At 39.8% G+C, this 23,078-nt stretch overlaps 1 protein-coding gene across 4 annotated transcripts; it reads right to left on the reverse strand.

The window, feature by feature from the left end:
* Positions 1–23,078, reverse strand: LOC106652195 (apoptosis-resistant E3 ubiquitin protein ligase 1). Of its 4 annotated transcripts, none has more exons than XM_014370989.2 (13): positions 22,877–23,078; positions 22,125–22,307; positions 6,767–6,923; positions 5,351–5,556; positions 3,968–4,167; positions 3,448–3,685; positions 2,795–3,360; positions 2,455–2,721; positions 2,291–2,366; positions 1,793–2,208; positions 1,533–1,721; positions 1,199–1,461; positions 1–1,120 (listed from the first exon to the last, which is right to left on the reverse strand). In XM_014370989.2, exons 2-13 carry the CDS (start codon positions 22,300–22,302, stop codon positions 1,018–1,020), a joined length of 2,859 nt encoding a protein of 952 aa, XP_014226475.1. In that variant the 5' UTR covers positions 22,303–22,307; positions 22,877–23,078; the 3' UTR covers positions 1–1,017. The 4 variants fall into 4 exon arrangements, with proteins under 4 accessions (XP_014226475.1, XP_014226476.1, XP_014226481.1 ...); XM_014370990.2 differs by lacking the exon at positions 22,877–23,078 and adding an exon at positions 22,395–22,498; XM_014370995.1 differs by lacking the exon at positions 22,877–23,078 and adding an exon at positions 7,912–8,084 and having other exon boundaries at positions 22,125–22,211.

Genomic DNA, 23,078 nt, shown 5'->3' on the forward strand with positions numbered 1-23,078 from the left:
TTCTGTTTTTTTGATCATATTTATTTCTATAACGATTATATTAACGAGTCATTTAATGACTATTCAATTTAGCAATCGATAGATCACAATGATACAGTCGAATCTAATAGTAACGGACAATGATTAGATAATACAGTATATATTTACATAGCTATGTTTTTGTATTTTATCTCAATAAAAGACCGTTTATTTTGATTAAAGTCGATTTTTTTCATCTATCTTATATATTAATCTCTTCATTACGTTTTTCGACCTTTTTTTACTAGAGAATGATGTCAAGAGATAATTGCAATTAATGTATATAAAGCAATTGATGAGGTTGGCTTTTAAAAGATTGCATAAGCATTGGATTTCAAGTATCTCTATCTAAAATGTTTATATTTTGATTGCCAAGATATCGTAATCCTGACGCCCATTGCAATATAAAAATGATAAATTTTTGTTATGGAAAGTTTCATTTGCTTTTTGGCTCTAACTACTTTGCTAAATTTTGTTTTGATAATTTAATCAAGCATATCTAATGAAGATCAAGTACATTTTCATTATTTGTCCTTGTTCAACTATAAGTTTTTGTTAATATCATAATTATGATAGTAGTTTTAATATATGCATCGATTAAAATAGTAAACAATTATTTCAAAAATAAGATGAGATTTCTTAAAAATTATTCAACAAACTTCTTCACTCAACCGTTCAGCATGACTCATACACAGTATTTACAAGTAGTAGCTTAACAATGATATTTTGTTTTTAACTAGTACAATTGTAATAGGCTTTAAGTAAAATATAAAAAACTTGTCATTTTTCTTTTTGATAGAAACTGATTATTTAACATAGCATTCGTAGAAAACAGAATAAAAATATGTTTCTTTTCTCTATATAACGAAAGCAATAACTGACTAGTATCGGCTGCGTTACATCGATCAAGTGTTCAATAAGTAAAAAAAGTAATCATTATAATAATCGTAAAAGTTAGTAACTTTGACTAGAGGGAATTTATCACTGGCGACAAATCGTTTAAATCATCCCGAAACCTTCTGTACCCTCACTTATGGCTAGAAGCAGCGCTTTTTCGAAATGATCGTAGCATTCGTAGTCAGGTAAGCATAATTGATTGAAACTAGAAAAATAAAATAATTGACATTAATTATATTTAATCAAAACTACAGAGCTGAACAGAAAGTAGATCAAAACTCACCATGTATGCGCCGTTGGAAGATTTTCGAAAGTTGGCGCAGCAGTAATTTGGAATCGTGGACTGAGTTGTTGAAAGCCACCAGGAGGCAATTGCGAGCATCCTGTGGTGAACTGCAGAAGTCGCGCCATTTCCTCCTGGGTAAAGTTGCTCACTGCGGTCCAAAACCAGTCGAGCACTCTTAGGAACTCGGGTGAGCTGCCATTAGCGACGTGGTGAGCTCGAAGATCCGCTACGCTGTATTCTCCGGTTCCACACAATAGCAACTAAAATTACAAGAGATTTTCATATATGCATCAAAATCACCGCGAGCTGCTTTGATTTATTAGATTATTACCTCTAGTTCGTTTTCGTCGAAAATGCCAAGAAGATTATCAGGAATGAGTTCGTTCAAACCTCTCAAAAAGTGATCTACTTCACTGCGTATTGAATTAGCTAGTCTATGTTGTGCTAAGGCATCCAAGTATCGAAGTTTCATGTCGTTTGTTACGCGAATATTTCGACCGCCAGGAATCAATTCGACCAACTGAAAGGACGGCAAGAAGTTGGAATTATTGTCCATTGTTTTCAATTAAAATCAAATGTTTAATTACTTACTTTTACTAATTGACCATCTTTGTCGTACTCTTCTTCTATGAAGAACAGTTCCATTTCTTCGACGTCATTCTCCAGAATGTACTTGACTTTGCTCAAATACAAATCTGGATCGTCTTGCTCGAAATATTTGTAATGCACTCGCAGGCCGATGATCTGAGCCAGGAACGAGCGAGTGAAACGGGCCCGGACGAGCTGTCGATACGAGCCGCCGAGCGCCGACTCGTACAGACATTTCCCGACGATTTTGCCAGCGAACTCGTAGTGTTTCAGCTTCAAGCCTGGAGCTCGTTTGCCGTTCGGATGGACCAGGGCCTGCTGCGACTCTCCGAACGAGCTGAACAGGCCGTTTCCTTGGTCGAACAGCGACGCGCAGATCAGCTCGAACCATTCGCGTCGAACTCCGCCCCAATCCACACCTGCCAGAAAGACACGTGATTTTATTATTATACGAGTCTGAATAATCGGATCGATCGATGTGTTTTCAATTAAATTATTTACCTTGTTCGCCTTGAAATGTGATTTCGAAATTTCGACACCAATCGCTGATCGAAAATCCTTTAGTTGCCTTCATTGACTATAATCGAAAAATAACATCGTTGATCAATCACGTGATTAATTCAGAAGCAACAATATATTAAGTGTTTTAATTTTCCAGTATTTACCGTTTCTAGCAGTCTATCACGTTGAACCTTCATTGACAATTTTTCATGATAATGCTTCTGATGATGTTTTCGAACCTCGTGATAGAAAAAGTCCTGCTTATCGGCAAAAGTTTCGCTGCCGCCTATGTTTTTCAATAAGAATAGTGTAAAAGTAGCCGCTATAATATCACGATAATGCGAGATCAGTTCCACCGGGGGTTGACATCCGTCGTCAATAGTAAAAGAGTCGTAACCTTCGTGCTGATTATTAGGACTATCGAAATGAAACTGAAAACAAAAGTACAGCAATTTAATTAAATATGCAAAACAGTCGGCAGTGTTACACAATACATGAATTTACCTTGGTCGAAGGACAAAGCCTAAAAGTGACCAATCTCTTGGGAATGAATTTCAACAGGTACTCCTTGATCGTCAGCTGCTTCGGAGAGATGAAGCAGAAGACTTTCTTGGGCTTCGAGTACCTCTCGCCCTGTATACCGAGTAACTTGGCCGCGTAGCAAATCGTCGGGTCCTTGGAGGCCACGTTGTTCTGGACGGCTCGGGACACGGCGCTCTCCAGCACGATGATGTCGAACTCGCCGTTGTGCAGCTGCGTGCCGTTGAGGCTCACGGTGGCGTGATAGCAGCCGCCCTTGTCGAAGCTGACCCTCAGACGAATGCGCTGATTGGGCGCGTCGTACTCGAGCGAAGTGTCGCCGCAGTTATCGGGGGACAGCTTGTCGGGCGACGTGCCGATCTGAGTTATGTGGACCTTGTAGCCGTCCACGGGATTCTCGTTGATGCCGAAGATGCAGAGATTGTCGTACTCGTCGCGGGGCTCGATCGTCATCGAGTGCGCTATGCCCGCGGTGCAGACGACGGTCGAGCTGTTACGCACGAAGACCGTCTTGTTTGGATCCTGTTGTCCTGTTGCACGCAAGAAAAAAATAGTATCAATACCATTCGATCGTATAGTTAAGGAAATAGAAGACGAAAAAAAATCGGTTGACTTACCCGGCAGAAACGTCTTCAAGAACGGACTGCCGTGCACGTGATAAGAGCCTATTTGCACGGCTATGCGATACTGACCGGCGTGGCGTACCGTGAACTTGACGACCGCCGTGTTGGCCAGCAGCGGATCGGTGCCGCCGAGCTCGATGAAGGTCGCTATGCTGCTGTTGCCCTGACTCACCTCGACGATGAGATTGTCTTTGTCGCAGATCGGATACGGCTGTCCGTTTCTCTGGTAAAACTGTGCACAGAGAAAACAATGAGTTGTTTTGATTCCGCGTGTTTCAGCGTATACGATCGAGTTATTTTCCTTTTTAATCGCGTATGGAGAGAGCCGAGATGTTACCCGATCGATGTAACAAACGCGCAATCTTTCGAAGATAATGCGCGACAAAAAAAAAAAAAAAGAAAGAAAAAAAAGAGAGAACGGCAATAACGATAAGAAAAAGTTGAAAAATCCGATGGCTCCCTTACGCAATATAAATTCAAATATATAAATTGTCAAGATAGGTTGCGCGCATACCTTGACGTTTAAGGTCATCGTCTCGCCGACGAGCTGGGGCTCCTCCCACTCGAAGTGGACGCGGCAGTTGCCGGGCAGCAGGTACTTGCCGGTGACGTACTGCAGGAGCGAGTGCTTGGCCTCGGGCGCCAGGGCGGGCTGAGTCATCGCCGCCAGTGTGACCAGGCCGGCTACCGACACCGACACCACCAGCATGCCACCTGCGCACAAAAAGTCGAGATATTCACTGCTACTCATGGTGGTGGTGCTGCTGCTGCTGCTGTGGCTGGCTGCTGCGTGCGTTGTGCGACACTCTGCGCCGCTCGCAGTGCATTTTGAACGATATATTTATAAGAAAAACTCGCGCTCTGTTTATTTATATTATTGATAAATGTTTGCACGCTTGTACTTTTTATTTGACTTTGGAAACGCGCGCGATTAAATCTATTCTCGTACGCGTACCTCGAGCGCGCATTTATGTCATTAATTACGCAGTTGTCGAAGCCGAGCGAGCATTTTCGATTTCGCGCTGTGCGTTCGAGTGTACATACGATTATACTCGTGCGACACATATACTTATACGAACGTTTTATACTGTTATAATAACGAAAAATCCCCGATAATGATCCACGCGAATTGCCGATGAAGAACGTATACGACGCACACCGTGTCGCCGCGGAGCGGAGTCGATACACTTTGAAGAATATAAAACGCCGATATACGTACTTGCCTGCGCGAGATCCATGCCTCTTTATTTATTTATTATTCCTTCTTTTTACTCGTGTCTCGTTTTATTTTGTCACTCTCTATATTTATACTTGGCGTCGTGCGCGCTCCACTGGACGCCCGAAGAACGAGTCTCCTCTCTCTCTATCTTTCACGCGGGCACGAGCGCGCGCACGTAAACGAAAGAAAAAGAAAAAGAAGGAGAAGAAAAAAAGGCAGCAGCAGCAGGCGTCGAGCGAACGAACGGCTCGCTGCGGCACTCGACGTTCGCGCTTGTATTGAGTCTCCAACGAACTGATCAAAGACGCGAATACATTCGCATGTATATAATATACATATCCTTCTGCGGTGTTATTTACATTGGAGGCGTCGTACGGCATCGGCGACGTATATTATACAGCCGGCCTTAGCGCCGCCGCCGACACACTCGACGACGATGACGACGTCGACGACGACAATCATACATTGAGAGAAAGAAGAGTAAGAGGGAGCGAGAGAGATAGCCGGCTGCCGATAAGATCTGACATAATGATACGAGTGCATTCGTTTGGTCGGACTTTTGAAACGCCTGTCGTATTACATACGTATGGAAATTTGGGTAGCTAGGCGGTATTTTTCAGGCGCGATTCTATTCGTTATACCGACATCGTAAAAAATGAGCTTACTAATCAAACTCACCCCAGGTCCATGCGTCCTGATGTTGACTGTTCTTCACCACCGAGCTCCAAAGATCGGCCTTGAGCACGTCCAGATCCTCCTTGGAGGTGGGCAGCGTCTGGCGCGCCTGTATCCATCGCGGCAGATCCTTGCCCAGCGCTACGCGCACCGCGTTGTCTTCGACCCAGTAGACGTCCTCCAGCGACAGCACCTCCATTTGCAGCAGTCTGTCGAGCAAACGTGTCCAGATTCACGCACGTGCATTGTAATACTTATGCGTATATCTTACACGATGTTTACCTGCCCGCGGCATTATTATACACACGCGCACTTATCGCGCGAACGAGCATGTAAATATAGGAGAAAAATAAATTGACACAAAATTCCCGAGCTCTCTCGGTATCGCGTGCACGCGCGTAAGACGATCGTACATAGAAGCACAATGGAGCCTCAGAAATATCGGGCATGAGTTGTTCGTATGTGCGGAGGGTAAACACGTCGGTTACCGGACACTTGAGAAATTTTTTACTTTGACCGATTGCGGTCGCTGCTTACTGCATTCACAGAGGTTTAGGAAGTTACCGATTCCTTAGAAGATATACTCTTAGCTTTAAAATAAGTATATGATTACACAGAGTACATTAATCTCGAATTTGTTTTGCAGAACGATTTTATGAAAAAGAAAACCCTAAATGCCTAGGTTTTGGACATTTACAAGCATGTTTCCGGATACTCACAGGGTTATTTATTTAGGATTAATATTTAAGGCTATACTCAAAATAACTTTTCCATGCCATTCGGATAAGTAAATTTAAAAAAAATTGAATCCATTATCTCGTTTGCATTTTAATTATTTTAAATGTATCACGCGGCTACCGTAAATAAATATAGGGCGCCGAACAAAATTAAATGTACTCGTCGCGCGACTATACTTATAATGCATCTTGTTATGCAGAGGTGCATCCTGGAGTAAAAAAAATTTAATTACTATTTTCGTATTTTTTCGAGACCCCAGTTATTAATGAATTTTCGTACTTCTAAAGCTGATTATTATTAATTATTTTTTCTCCATTAAAAGCATTTCTTTTATTGCTCGAAAAATAATAAAGTCCTGCATCGCGGCCGCAGCATAAAACCGTAATATCTTTTGCTCTCTTTTTATTTTGCATTAGGGAAGTTGGCGCCGGCCCAATTGCAGCGCGGAAAGTAGAGGAAAAAAATTTACGGGTTCAATTAAAAAACTGGCGCTATTTCCACTGCTGCGCGCGTGTTCGGGCTGAGACGCGATTGAAGGGCAGAAACGTAATCTCTCGCTTTTCCAAATATCTAATGATAAAAGGCTTCGTTATTTAATGCAAACATATACAAGTCGAAAAGCCCGATATAAAATATTACACAGAGATATTATAAAGAGCGAGTTCATTTACGGTGGCTCACCTTTGATAGTGATTGTGGAGTCCATGGTCGACGAGCCATTGGCGCAAAACGAGCCGCTGCTGAAGCAAACGAGCGGCTCGCTGCAGCCTCTCCTCGTCCTGGGGCGGTAGTTCCGGCAGCGATTCGACCTCGCCGCAACTCGCCAGACTCGAGATACCTGCGACGAGGAAGGAAATCGTTACACGAGAGAAGTTCAGGGCCTAATCAAGCTGTGCGCCCACACACATACACGTTTATTCAAGCACACATATATAAAATAAGTAGAGAGACACACACACAGAGAGGTAGAGGAAGAGAGTTAGGCTTAATCAGTTCGCAGACTCCTCTGCAGTATACGTGTATAATACGCCAAGAAAGCGGCAGAGATTACGAGCAGCTATATACTCTGGCTGCGAATCAACATTTGCCCGTCTCTTCCTCACCTCGTTCTAATATGCACATTTACGTATGAAAACATTGATATATCTTTTAATGTCATTTTCAGCAGTGAAACAAAAAAAACATTTATGCTTGAATTATTCCGCTGTAACGTTGCATTGCTCGTACGCCCGGATGACATGTTATTAAGAATACAAAAAAAAGTTTCAACATGACAAAGTGCACACAGATTATCAAAAAAAAAGTTGCAGAGCGTAGGTAGCACATCTAATAGAGTGCATGAGCGTTGCGCTCGTGTACGCGAGTGAGTGTTTGTGTACAAAAGAATCGCATTTAATTTGAATATATGAGTCAAAATATGCGCTTCGTGCATTCGTACATTGCGCGACATGCAACATTGATCGAGTGCGACACTCGACACGGCGAAAAGCGACACAAACCGACGCCCGAGCGCACAAAATAATAAAGAAGAAAAGAGGAAAGAAAAGAAAAAAGTGATAGCTTTTTTTACGAGATAATAACATTGGTACATTATATCGTGCCTTATATAATAGAATACAGTGATCGAGTGAATGCGAGCGGATGCGTTTTCTTTTCTTTGCAAATCGCACATATTGCGCGGATTATTATATAGGCGTAAAAAAGATGTGTTTTATACATCTGCAGCGATGACAATTAGGGAAATATTGCAGCGATTTTCACGCCGTCGTAATTAATTTTAATTGCACGACGAGGAGGAGAAGAACGACGACGACGACGTCACTTACCCGATGATGCGCTACCACTGGGTCGTACGGACATCCCGATGGACGAGATCTCTTCGCTGAACAAATCATTTTCTCCTCTTGAAAAACGATTTCCCGCAGTATTATCAGGCATGATCGGATAAAATTACAATCGCAGATTTTCGCAAATAACCTCGCTTTACGTTATCATGTTTCTGGAAAAATCGGCTAGATTAGGAGGCTTGCATGATGGAAATTTCACATGTAGTTTATTTTTGAGAGCAGTGCCGACGACAATGAGTAAAAAAATCGATTCGACCCTGACGAGCGAAAGCTCGCATCCATGAATAATTTCGCTTTACGTTCTTATTTTTTTTCTCTCTGCGCGATCATAATTGATTCACTTCCGATCGAATTTAGGTCTACTATTTCATATTTAATTCAAGCTTCAAGACATATACACGAGTCATGGTAGATTTTCTTAATTTTGGTAACGAATGTTTTATAGGGAAAGAGAACTCGATCAAAAATTACATACATACAGAGACATTACTAACTGCTTCGTAGCACATAACTGCAGTAAACATTATCAAAATGCTTTATAAAATGAATTTTCACGTAGTCACTTGCAGATTTGAGGATAAAGGTACTCGCCATCTAGTGTCGGAATAAGTTAATTAATGTTAATGTATTTTAAAATGGTCCTTTTTTGGTCACCGGGTCATTAATAATATTTTGGATTTCTACCACGAAAAAGAAGCAGACAACTAAGGGATAGAGCATTTGATAAAAAAGGTACTAAAAGTGCGATAAAAAGCTCAATAATCAAAATCTTTTTTAACCATTATACCGCCTCAATAGACGAAACAAAGTTAAAGCTATTTTCGATACGAGCGAATTAAAAAAAAAAAGAAAAAATACCATCAGCGGTGCAAACTTTTCCAATTTAAATTCTCTCAAAAGTCACAATTTCACAAAAGTAGAGAGTATTTACCGTGCGGTCACCTGTGGTAGCTATCTCTTCATATATATCTTTAGTAGAATGGCAAAACGACTCAAGTCCACCTTTGGTGCTTTCGAAAAAAACGTGTTTCAAGTTACACGTGAGGGCCAAACTAGACGTGGACGATTTGAGGTTTGAAACTATGGTACATTAAGCTACTACAAAGAGATAACTTTTGACCTATGTACTTATCAATTGGAAAAGCGTATTATAGTTACGATACGGAACAAAAAATACAGTCGTAAGTCTTGCCTTTCTACTAGAGATATAGAATAGTGAATTTACATCAAGAATTTTCATTATAATTAATACTACCAAAAAGTTTCTTATTTATCCGAGCATTACAATTCAAATTATATATGTTTTTAAACCATCATGAATGAAAGGATTCGATAACACGAGGAAAAGTAATTTATACTATTTACTTTATTTTTCGGTGACATTTTCAACTTTTCTTATTAATCAAACAGTTCTCTTGAAATGCAAGTTACTATGTACAAAACATGACTAAATATTAAATTACATGTTACACATGTTATAATTAATATTAGCAATTTAAAAAAATGTAGGTAGTTGAATTTAGAAATGTCTTGTACTCGTTGTGGCTGATGATTCCGTTTTTATTACATGAACTACTTGCTGTATCCCTCTAGTTTGAGTATGGTTTCGAGGTCTTTGAGCCTCTCTTTTCGCGCCTGTCTCAGGCCTTGGAACAATCCCAACTTATCGAAAAGGATATGATTAATTTTGCAGCTCTTACATTGAATAATGATGAAGCCCTTCTCGTATGCTGTCTGATTAATGTTTGTGTGCTTGCGTGTACAGCACTTCTTGCACGTGTAGACTAATCGTAGTTTTTCGATATTTTTTTCTCTCAATCTTTTACTGTCCTTCGTGCTGTCGCGTACCAAGGGGGAATACTCGATCGAGGATGACGCTTCGAACACTTTCAACGTGGGTATCTCGATAGAGACCATAGGGGTTGCCAGACTTCGGCTACTCTTCACGTTTTCTCGCAACAGTGGCAAGGTCGTTCGAGGATTCACACTTAATAATCGTCGCACTACAAACATTTTGGTTTCGCTTGAAATAATTCAATTTTCGGTATGAGTAATTAAAAAGAAAGGTCAACACTTGCTTTGACTCGCGACTCGCGAGACGGGACGAGAATTCTTATATTTTTTATCATAATATCGATTTCCAGAAAAATGGACTTGAGTCGTTCTTTTTTTCCACCACAGATATACAAGCAAAGAGATAGGGATAGAAAATGAGCGAACAAAAAGTTTGTCAGATCCTAATAAAAACCACAACCAAAGCGGAGCTTTTTCAGCTGCGCCAAGCTGAGCTTTTCTGCCTGCTACGTCACGTATATATAAGTATATAAGTATACTGGGCCGGTCGAAACAACTCGACCTCGCTTGTACTCTTGACCTTTTCATTAGACTATTCGAGCCGAGAAGCTATGATAACGTCAGCGAAGTATAAGGCGGCCTAGCGCGTGTCTTCGTATTTCTTTCGGGTCCCGCGCGACAGCGATCTATGACTAATCAAAAATAGTTCCATGGATAGCCTAATAGTTAAACTAATCGTAGCTATTTTTCTTACATCAAAAGCTTCGAATATTCGTTAAGATCCATCCCAACTATGTCATTTATTTCGTTTAAAATTGTTTCGATCGCTCATTAAAGCTTTCCTTTTTCTTTTGAAAATATCTTCATGACGTTTTCTGTTCAAGTTTTTTCGTTTAAGATCGATGTGACTGAATTATAAAACTTTTTTTAGAGTTATAAAGTATGCAAAGATGTACAGTTCAAGTGTAATACTAGTAAATTATACGATATTCAAATTATTCGTCATTTTCTTGTACAAATTTAATATACTTGTTTGAAATTTTCCCTACAACTATTATACATCGTTTCTCTGCAGCGAGCGCATTAGACTCGAGTCTGCGGCTCGATTCGTGTGTGTATAGGAAACAAAACAGGTCAGAAACGTGTACCATTATGAATCAAGGCAGTTGAAAATCGATTACCGTATACGAAGCGGATGCGCGCGTATATAGGAAAAAGTTTAGCTAAATCTACATACATGCACCGTACGAGTTTATCCGCGTAACCATACTTCGATATATTCACTAGGCCAATTTTTTCCTTTGCAGGCGCGCCTGCTATATCCGAGCTTTGGCCTTTGATGTTGCGTGCTTTTGTATTATGTATATAGATGTAGCAAAAAATGAGAGAACCGCGCGCGCGCGCGGATGAAAGTCTGCGGCGCCGAAGGAAAGAGAGGCTGCGAGGGAAATTTTCGAACGAGATACGAGAGATGAATACGTTATGTACTGAAATCGACTCGAAAGTTATCTTTTCGAAGGAATTTCACGCGTGTATGTGTGTGTGTGTTGCGATGTAGGTGAGCTTGCTTCTTTTGTGAGGCTGCTGCTTGTGTTGCATCGCACGCGCGCCTGTGTGTCCGCCCAATGGAAGTGGATTTATAGACTATATCGAATTTCCCTCGATACCGCTGCGGAGCTCACACCTGTGATGCAAAAATTCACTTTGATTACACGCGCTCGACTCTCTGCGATTAAATCTCACGGCTCACATTTGTGCGCAAACTTGTTATTCGTATACAAAGAGACGATAATTGTTGTTTTTTTAGCTTCGATAACAAGGTTAGATATGTTTTGAGCTCGATCGAAATGATTGCGGTTTTATAGTGAAAAATACGTAATTTATATTATAGGACTTTTGGCACGTATGAATTTTCATCGTTGCCTTTTTGTTAAAAGGTGTGATCCGCATCTAATTAAAATCTGATCCGAAAAAGATCTTATATATTTTAAAAGAAAAACGAGGGCGTGCAAGATGATAATTTCGTTAAGTAAAAGTAGCGAAGAAAAACATCGGCTCTTGCACATTGGTCAAGATGTTTTTTCTCAGATTTCAACGTCTCGCTCGAGATCGATACGTGTAAGTATTTTTTTTTCAAATGAAAAGCTAACTCACGACACGAATCAAATTAGGAGGAGTTTTGTCGGATTACGTCGATCTTGCCGCACACAAGGGGGTTTTGAAGATTTACACAAGAGACCGAGTCAATTTTGCGATCGTAACGCGCACTTTAATATATTATGTGTTTACGAGTGGCGTCGATGCAACGACTCGAACGTCATGCGCGCTGTTTATTCGATTTTCCTTATCTTATCTTCCTTTGGGAACCTGCGAGCGCAGCTCGGCTTTTCCGATTGCGGGTGTTTCACGTTGTACATCCGCGTTAAATTAACGAGGGCCACTACTGGCAACTACTACTACAATTACTACTATCGCTACAACGTTCCGCAGGTAATCCTCGATCCACGATTCTGTCGGTATGCACCCCCTCGGCGCTTTATACGTAGGCTTTACTTAATTCGATTTAAACATAGTGCGGCGATCTCGTATGTATACAGCAGAGGTCCAAATTTTCGAGTCTATGAATATTTCAACGGTAAGCCAGCAGCAGCAGCAGCACACGAAGCTCGAAAGCGCATGAATTACGACCAAGTTCGCAGACGGCGAAAAGAACAAATGCGTGATTGCGTTATGCAGTGCGCGTGTTATATATACACGGCACGGACGTGATATTAAAGTAATCAATTAGCAGTATAATCCAGGCAGACGATACGTCGATCGATCGGACTGCGCTGCAACGACAAACACGGACCACGTGCGTTAAAACGTGTGCTCATTTGCGTGTGCATATCTCGCAGGCACATAACGATCGCATTAATACGAGACGGGTATAATGGGTGGTGCACATATAAGTACACACGATGCAGGTGCGAATCAGCGAAATGTTTCGACGCGCGCCACGCGGAGTTTTGATAAATTACAATAAACGTGATATATGTATGCACTGCGCTACATTTACTGTATATATAGTGCAACCGGTGCATGTATATCTCTTACGTTATACTACATGCTCGCAAACATTTGCGCGGAGTTTCGCGCGGAGTATACCGAGAGAAAGAAGAAAATAGACGTGTACGTGTTCATGCTTGGGTGTGTGTAGGTGATAGGCGAGCTCGCTCCGCAGACACGCGATGAATTGCGACGCGCAAGGGCGACGTAGGCATTCTCGTGCGATCGCGCGTCAGGCAACCGCGCGCGTTGCAGTACTTCAGGCAGTATCTATGTACACACACGTATACCATCCTATATATCCTCGGGGAGAACTTGCCAAGGAGTAGTAGCCGCGCGAGCGAGTATAAGTTATTATACGCATACGTGCTCGCTTGCGCTGACATTAGTTCGTGTGTGTAAGTCGGCACACACACACACACACACACACACCCAAGCATGAGCACGTATATGGTTGATTCTTTAGAAATCTACTCGTTACGTGTCGCGTGCTTAGAAATTTTGGACGATTCATTGGAAATTCTCTGTTAAGCTTTTTTTGTCGCTTATTGGTATCAATTTCAGATCCAATTTGGAGCTGTTCGGAATATTTGATTTCGTTTGAAAAGCATCAAAAATGCCACTCTGCAGACAGTAATTCGTGGACAGTTATACAATTATGTTTACTTTGCCACTTGCGGGTTAACCGTTTAAGATACTCGCCACCTAGTGGTAGTATCCGACTCAAAGTTCTTGAAACTGATTTATACTTTTTGCTTAGCCTTTCCATCACTAGGTGGCGTCTACGCGAGCCACCGCATTTCCCGCACGAGGGCAAGTAAGGCCGCTGGCATATAAGCTAGCCCGCCTCACGGTGAATTATAATTGTTCAAACCATGTCAGTATAATTATACCGGCTAATTATAATTGCTAAACCAGGATAAGTTCGACGACAACTTGCTAGGTGGGTTGTTCTGTTCAGCAATTGAAAGGCATGTTTTTGTTCACCTGTTTCAACCTTAAGAGTAAATCATTTGAGATGCAGCACCTACGTCTCTTACACTTCTTTGGAACCCGAATGATTACGATCAAGACCTCGAACGAGACGAGCAGATTCACAGGTTTCTTTACACAATCACTTATGTTCAGTTTGTTTTCAGTTTACGTTTTCTATGGTATCTCTATCGCGTATTTACTGATCGAGAGTGACCCGAGAGTTTGATATCTTGACCGTAACCATTCGCAGGTTCCATAGAAAAATACACGATCCTGGCTCTGATACATCAAACAGTTTGCAATTAGTGAGACGCATTAAATAGCTCTGTAAAAAATAAAAATTTTGGGATTTTCAAAAATGTTATGGAGCAGGGAAGAAAATTGCTCAAGTCATCATCAATCTAGCACTTTCAACAGGGTTTCAAATTTTCTCGTTTTAAATTTTTAAATATAAGCAGAATTCCGGAGAACGAGCCATATAACGCGCGGGACTAATGGCTCATGGGCTAGGTTCGGAAAAATCGATCGTCCGGTATTTATACATTATGCACGTGCAAACATCGTTCCACATAGCATTTCGTTCTATGCTACTGCACACGTTTGTGCCTCGTGCAATTCACAAAGCGACCAATATAAACATCGCGAGACTCGTAAGTGATGATTAGCGGTCTCTTTCGATTTTGTGAACTGGTTTTCCATCGCACACAGTTTTACATATTGTATCAAAGAAGTGAGAGTGGTTCAAGTTAGCTGTGTGCAACAAATATTATCATAATTAGCTTCTGCTTAATCATCATTGTTTATTGCTGTTGTCTGTTAGTTGTGGTATATTAGTATATTTTGCACTTGAAGAGTGAAAAACTGAAGCTTGGTTTTTGCCTTGTTTGACTTTACACGTGCTGTGAGACTTTCTTTTTTCGAAATTTCCTAGTCTAAAGTAATATTGTGATTTCGCACGGCATATCATAGTAAACATAATTATAAAACATTATTTTCAAAAATAGAAACTTGATTGCCCAGTGCTTTTTATGAGTACAGATTCACATCAATAAGAATCGATCGTATTATTTGTATTATTGTATTTTAATCGTTGTTTTTGTACGCAAAACGATAGCGAATTTCAAATAATGCACGCAAAGTGTCTACACAGTATTATTTATTACCGCTCTTTGATTTCCCGATGTACATGCATGCATACAGAGCCGCAGGTATACGCGAGACTCGAGCTTTAAATTGTATACATCGCGCGCGATAAGCGTCGTCGTCGACTCGAGCGAAATGCCAATAACGCGCGCGCGTGGGTGTACCATGTGCATGTGCAACGTGTTTGCAAGCTGCGATCTGTTTCTCTTTCTCTCTCGCGCACCACCAGCAATGCGGCGCCACTATTACGCGATATAGAAGCGAAGAAACACTGGTAAATGGAAGAGAGAGAGAGAGAGAGAGAGAGAGCGTGTAATAATTCATCCTCGAGTAGAAACCAATTTTACTACGCGATCGAGTCCGCGTATGACCAAGATTAGCCCGCAATATATAACGATCCTAATAATTCATCGATATTCATTTGTAATTTCGACCGCGTGTGCGGCTCGACGCCCCCTATTAACTAGCGCAGTGTGTCGCATAATATTCGTGAATTTGCTCTGTATAAGCCACGTCTGTTGTATCCAGACCCTCGGAAAAAATATAAAACTCTTGTGGAATGAGTCGTGCTCGTCGCATCTTCATCGATATGTAGTTTTAATCTTATATACTTGGCAAACGAATGAACGTCAATTCAGTGTTTATTGGTTCCGTCGTAGCTTCGGTAATTTGATAAAGATCCAAAAAAAGAAGCTACACGCGTGTAGCCGGGTTGGCGCGCGCGTCAAATAATTGCGAAGGGTAGCTTCGCGAGTGTGTGTGCACGGTGGCTAAATGTGTGTCGCGCGGCGGCAGTGCGCAGCCTTTCTTTTATGACCAACAAACAAACGATCGTACACAGCGCGCGCGGGTTTTAGTATGATTGTTATTGACCGTAAAAATGTGCAATTAACGCGCTTTATGTTTTTCGCGTGCACGAAGGTTACGTATTCGAGGCGATCTATATTTTGTGCTGGACACAGAGCAAGAGGGTTGTTTTACGCTAAAAGTTGAGAGAGAAAGAAAGATCGATCCTTTTTCACTTCCTGAAAATGACGGAAAAACTATATTCTGGGCGAAGATTTAAACTTGAAACTACTTGCAACTTTTCTGCTAATACTCGTGCACCGCGTAGTTCTACAGGAATGCTGATTTTGGCATAAAAAAAAACAAAAGTTCGCTATTTTTTATTCTATTTTTACGTAAAAAAAACTCCGAAGAAAATTTTAATTATCGAGCTTTTTCACCGCGCACATGTATCGCATGTTCGAATTTCACCTGCGGCGCGGCGTTTTCTGCGTGACTAATTTTAAAATCAAACTAAACCGACGAAACTTACTTCGCCGTCGCTGCCGTGTTCGCGTGCATATACTGCAGATATAGGTATATCGACGCAAGAGCATGTAACGCGACTGAAATCGGCTCGAAAGCTCGGCTCGCCTCTACCCGTTGACTCATACGATATTGCGCGTTTTTCGGTTAAAAATTTCTAACGAGTCGAAAGTAGAATGAAAATAAAAGAGCCCGGACGAGTTGTGTCTTTGATGAATTTACATTACTTGTATAACTGGCTAATAAAATAGTTTTCGCTCGATGTTCGGATAAATAATTCAGCACGAGTGCGGAATAAATTTCACTACAATTAACTGCTATAAATAGTAAACTGAAGTTTACATTTTGTTTCGAAGCGTTTAATGCTATTATATATCGTGAGTACATCGCAGTGTTAGGCAATTTTTATAACATGTATTTTCTTACAGTTTTTAAACATTTTGCATGAAATTTAGATTTCTCATTGAATATTGATCAAAAACTTTGTGATGGATGCAATATCGACTTCTGATGCAAGTTTTATTAATATTTCATAAACCAGATCGGATTTTGGACCACTCAGGTCTGAGGGTAATTGTGTGGAAATGGAAGTTTTTATGCCTTTGAAGGCCGCCGTTATGACTTTGCTGATTTGAAATAATTTCCTATAAAATCTTGTAGAAAAGTATTGATTTTCTCAATTTATGAGACAAAGTGGGCAAAAACTTCAATTTGCTAGAAATCGTTTGCATTCGTGTATTTTAATTTTTAACACAAGCGGAGGAGTTAAAAAACCGCAGCCAATGTATTGGCAAGTAGCTTCCTCATACTTTTTTTTTAACTTAAAAATAATTTGAAAATATTAATATCATCTTTCTAATTACGAAAGCGAAACGAAAGCGCCTCTCAGCTTTATCGGGTATCTCAAACAAACAATGCAAAAAAAAAATTTTTTTCTTAAATAGAAAAAAAACGTTACGTTTATCGATAAATGAATTTTTCTGGCTTCGTCCCTATGTCATAACGAAAAAAATAAGCCCTCCCCCGTCACGATACGTGCTACCGTTATCAAGGAATCACTCTACACAGCCATACAGCCGCATACACCCACATACATTCCAAAATGTGTCAAAAATTCGATCTAGTATATAGAAATATCATTAAACATATCCTACGATAATTATATACGAAAGCCTAAATGTATCCCATCACAAAACTTCCTATATGAGGGAGCAAAAGGAAGAAAATGACAATTTCCCGCAAAAAAAATTTTTCCCGTAAAAAAAAATTTTTAAAAATCGAAAAAAAAATTTTTTTTCTTCGTTTATCGCTAAATACAATTTTCTGGCTTCATCCTTACATCATAACGAACAAAAAAAGCCCTCCCCCGTCACGATACGTGCTACCGTTATCGAGGAATCACTCTACACAGACATACAACCGCACACACACACACACACACACATACACACACACATACATACCAACATGTGTCAGAAATTCGATCTAGTATATAGAAATATCATTAAATATACCCTACGATTACTCTATAAAAAAGCCGAAATGGAGCCCATCACAAAGCTTCCTCTATGAGGAAGCAAAAAACATTAGACATAAAATTGGTCGAAATGAAGGGGGCCTATCATTTTTTAGGAAAAGATATAACAAATTTATTTAATAATTAGAACAAAGTTATACAACAAAGTTATTAAATAATTTATTGGCTTCTAGCGAATTCAAATTTTTGAGGGCTACGTAAAACCTCAAAAAGTCGGCTTACATCTGCAACAATGATTTTTTGAAATTTTACAGAGTGCTTTTGGGCTTTAAATATTCAAGCTTACAGAATCTGTCAGACTTGGAAGGATATTACAAAATGTTTGAAGAGAAGAATGCCTTTATATTACATACTTGGAAAAAGCTCTTTGTAAATTTTTCGACAGTAATTTTTTTTCGGTGAACCAATTTATTAGCAACCTTACATTTTTAAAGTTGGTTCAATTATGATACTGTAACACGAGTAAGCACTAAACAATATTAAAATCAATAAAAATAATCATGGTAAGTTAAAAAAGAAAGTTTAGATAAACAGTAATTTAACTAATATTCGTTCAACCGAGACTGCAAAGTTGAAACAATTTCGAAATTTGAATGATTCATTAGCGCAGAATATATTTCGCCAGCGAAGCAAAAGAATTGAAGTGCCGCGAATCGCAGCGCGCGAAGACTTTGCAACCTTTTATTTTACTACGGGCTCTTTGTGCTCGTTTGCATCATGCATAAAAAATAACCCACAGCCTTCTCGCTGCACACCTAGTCGCACGTCGCAGTGCGCGTACAAAGATCATTATACGCGAATATAAAGCTCCTGTTAGGTATATATATACGGCGTCAGCGTGCATACACTGCAACCGAAGCGCGAGCATCAATGCGCTAAAGGTAATTTGTCGCGCGAGCACACAACCGAGTAATTTTTGCTCATTGTCGTTACACATAAAGCACTGCACACATACAGCCTCTGTGTGGCGAATATGTGCTTTATCATCATTATGCGCGCTCGCTTGGTTCCTCGAGCTTTCGCATTGTTTTGCTCCAAGACAAATGAAAAAAAAGGAGAGTACCAAAAAAAAAAAAAAAAAGAAGAAGAAACGTGTCAAGTGTGAGAGGCGCGCTTACCTGTACGCTACAATGTAAACACACGGTCACACACATACACACGCGGATAGAGTAAATGTTGCACGTCTTTGTGCAGATGTATAATAAGCACACAACAAAGTGGCGCGAACGAATGAAAGCTCCCTTTTACACGCGTTTTGTTGTTATGTATATATAGACGAACGAAGACGTACACAGTGGCAACGACACAGCGCGAGCAGCAGCAGTAGCTGCAACAACAACAACAACAATGCAGATATATACGAACGCGGACAAATGCCTCGTTACTTTAGACTGGCTCCGTTCGTAGGGAGCTTCAGCGCTTGACTGCATCTACGCGAGCAGTGCAGCAGTGGCCTATAGCAAAAGTGTACAGTGCCTTCAGAGCACAGCACTCGCACACACACATACAGACACACATTTTAGCAGCAGTGGCTGACACGCGCGCGCATCGCGCGCCAACCAAACTCACACCGACTCACCCACGCGCTTATACGTAGATGCGACAACTATACGTATACGTACAACCTCCCCACTATATATTCATACAGTCATGAGGCTCTGCTGGGTTCGTGTTTGTGCACGTGAGCATGCAGTATACTGCCCTCTATATCCCAACTGCGATTCTACTACCCTCTATACGTGTATATAACGCTATAATATATATATATCTATATAACATTTTCCAAAGGGGGTGATCTCCCTGGCGAGCGTAACGCACACCCCCGCGCGGACTCGAACTCTATGTGCTGCTTTTACCCAGGTGGCCCCACAAACAACAAACGAAATATAACAACGACGTCGACGTCGACGACGACGAAAACGACGACCGACGCGTCTGACTCGACGTTTTGCGTCAAAAGCTGCCCTTGAGATCCTTGAAAGATATATGCGATACGATTAAACGAGTTCATTTTTCTCCGACTGATTGGAGATCGAAGCGAAGTCGCAGAGGACGTCTGTATACTGTAGTTCGCGATTGCGATCGTCGTCGTGCGACCGAATATATCTCAATTGTTTAATCGAATGTTATGCCCATTATACTTCATAAAGCATACGATGTGCAAGCGATACGCGTAGCTTAGCGTCGGGCTCGCAACGGCGCTGTTGTCGCATGCAGGCCGCAGTAGCGCGAGGCATGAGCGCGGCCAGCATACGAGGCCAGACAGATTGGAGCAGCGAGCCTGAGCGCACGTTGGCTTCTCGACACACCAAGATTGAATAAACTGTTAACTATTTATTTTTATTTAATTCAACCCACTGTGTACTTTATTTTCAAGCTCTCCTATCCTGACGATTATAACACGAACTTTTGTTATACGTTTTATTGTTTCCAAATTTAATCATTGCACGAGCTGATGTAATTGGGTTTTTTTTGTAGATGTTTATTGTTATACGAGCATGACGCTATAATATTTTTAATATAATAATGGAAGAGAAAGTACATTGTTCGAACAAGTATTTTAACCAACAAAATATCTTTGTCCTCGGTTATTAAACGATCTGTCGTTAAAGCGTTTGACGAGGAAATTTCGATGGAAGCTGAAGCTTAATCGTTGCCATCTCAACTTAATGAGCCTGCGATTATACCTCGAAAGCTTCTCTCTCGATGTTGCGTCTATTGTAGACGAAAGAGACAAGTTTACCGCTTATTTTTCCCCGTACGTTCAATATTTAATCGACGAGTTCGTATAAACTTTGTCGTGGCTTTAATCGATATGTCATATACATTTTGAAAAACAGGATTACGCTGATATGAGAGAGAGATTGATAGAGAAAAAGCTCAGAATGTCAGTTGTGACAGATGCAGTTAGGTTCGATTTCCCAACGTCAATTCTGGCAATTTTTTTTTTTTCATTTTTTTTTTCATTATTGTATATCGGCGGTATTGTTGAAATATATAAATGCTATATCTCGATATTGTAAATAGCGAATCTTTTGGTCCATGCTCATATTTCAATTCAAATTTCTTTCTTTCTTTTGTACAGGAATTCTATTTTTAAATTTTTTCTAAAAATCATGCCCGCAAAGCCATTATTTATGTAAGCGAATCGTACCAAAAAATGCAAATACGTACACTACAAAAGCAAAACGAAATTATTCGGGTGGACTGCAGCTTCTTTTGCCAGAGAATTAATCGAGCTGTGAAGCATTTTTCCTTTAGTAATGTACGTAATTATAAGAGGAAAACGGGGACGCATAGCTAATTTTTCGCCGTTGAGTAAAATTTTATTTACCCCTACCAACTTGTACGCTATTCACTTTTTTTGTGCAAAAAAGTGCATTCGAATATGCAGCACAATAACGTGCAGGCTTGCGTCGTGTATACGTATTGGAGAAAAGGGATGAGTTTCGAGTGGATAAATTTCGAGAATGTCAAGAGGGCCCGCCGGCTGTACGGTCATTAAATCTCGACGAGGCTGTGTGTTGCGCCATTACGCACGTGCAGCTTGGCCACCCTCTTATCATTATGAACTCATTCAACGAACCAACTTCTTAAACAATAACGCATACGATGAGTGAGTCACAGAATAGCGAAATGTTTTGAATAAAAGGTCCTCACTGCATAATATCTGATTTGAATGCAACAAACATCGAAACTTTGTTATAATTTTAAAGTGAATCACGCTCCCGTATTTTGAAGCGGTTTGACCTATTCTTCAGTTTTTTAAGTAAATTTAAAATAGAATGGTTTGTATACAATAATTTCAATTTTTTAGTGTTTTCATTTAATTCAGCCCAAGTTATATAATTGGTTGTAATTTAAGAAAGAAAAATATTTTTTTGTACATTTACTTGCAGATTAAAATCTATGAATGTCATTGATGATTTAATTATATAATTTGACTAAAAGAGGTATACTGAACTTTATCACTTCACAGTATTTACATCATAGTTTTGAAGACTGTATGTGAAGAAGTTGGTATGCATGTTAAAATTTTATTAAATTTAAGAAGATTGTAATTAGCTTCAAAATGATAATTGAATTTTTGGTCAATATCTTGTGAGAAATATGAATCAAAATGGAGGAAAATCTTACAAGTGAATTCGTATAAGTCTATGAGAAGTTTAAAATTGAGTTTCACAGAGTTACTGACTAGTTTAATAAAAGTAGAAGATATATCAATGTTTTTATTTTTCTTCATACGTGTATTAAAAATTCTTTTTTAGATAATATGTAAATCTAATTCATTCAATACTAACATACCATGAAATAAAAATATGAATGAATAATTTGAAATTAATAAAATATCTACACTCCTGAACATTAGTATAATATTAGATACCTTTTTGTTTGAATAAAGGTTGGTATTGCTTGAGTCCTATTTCTGATAGCCATCGATCAGCCTCTGTTACATCTTCATTACTTCCAATGTCTGAAGCCAACAGTACAAGTTTACTAAAAGATAGTATCATAGAAAGGGCTAGGAAGCCCCCAGATAGTAATGATGACCATCGAGGCATTATTTCTAAAAAAAAGTAAGTAAAATATCAGTATCAAAAAACCTTTTGTTTAATACTTGCAATTGATGAATTGAAAATGAATTTAAACACACCCAGTCAGAATAAAGTTGACTTATAAACTTAAAAATGTATTACAACAAAATTATAATACAATAGATTTGCAATAGAAATTTGATTTTAAAATATATTGAATTTATAAGTATACAATTTTAATTTAATTAGTTGAATAACTAATTTAACAAGGCACAATAACAGAGTATACTGCTAAAAAATATGATGTGATAAAAGGATTCCAACTTTCACCCAGAAGCACGGAGTGATTACACGGAATGATCAGCAATAGAACAAAATCAAAACAATGAAATTGCGTAAATAAAAATGTTAGGTTAAATACACGCACTCCGTGACGTTCGACTCGCAAGTACGACAACAATTACATTCATTTCTGCATCGAAAAATCTTAATTACAAATTTCACGAGCTACCTCAAGCCTACTGACGTACTTTCGTTCGAAAAAAAAAGAAAAAAAAAGAAAAACAAAAATCATGAATCAAGTTGTATGTATAGTGCGAACCATTGTGCAGTCGGCTGCATCTCCAGCACGTGACGACTAAGTTCGTTCATTTTCACGCTGCTTACGTACAGTCCAAAAACTTTGCACGAGCCACTACAAAATTTCTCGGCAATAACAGCGATTGAATAAGACAACTTGTCATAATAATATATCACTGGCTACTGCGGACGACTCCGAGTCTTCTGCTACTGCCAGAAGTCAA

Source organism: Trichogramma pretiosum, unplaced genomic scaffold, assembly GCF_000599845.2.
Source record: "Trichogramma pretiosum strain Unisexual culture from Peru unplaced genomic scaffold, Tpre_2.0 scaffold29, whole genome shotgun sequence".
NCBI lineage: Eukaryota > Metazoa > Arthropoda > Insecta > Hymenoptera > Trichogrammatidae > Trichogramma > Trichogramma pretiosum.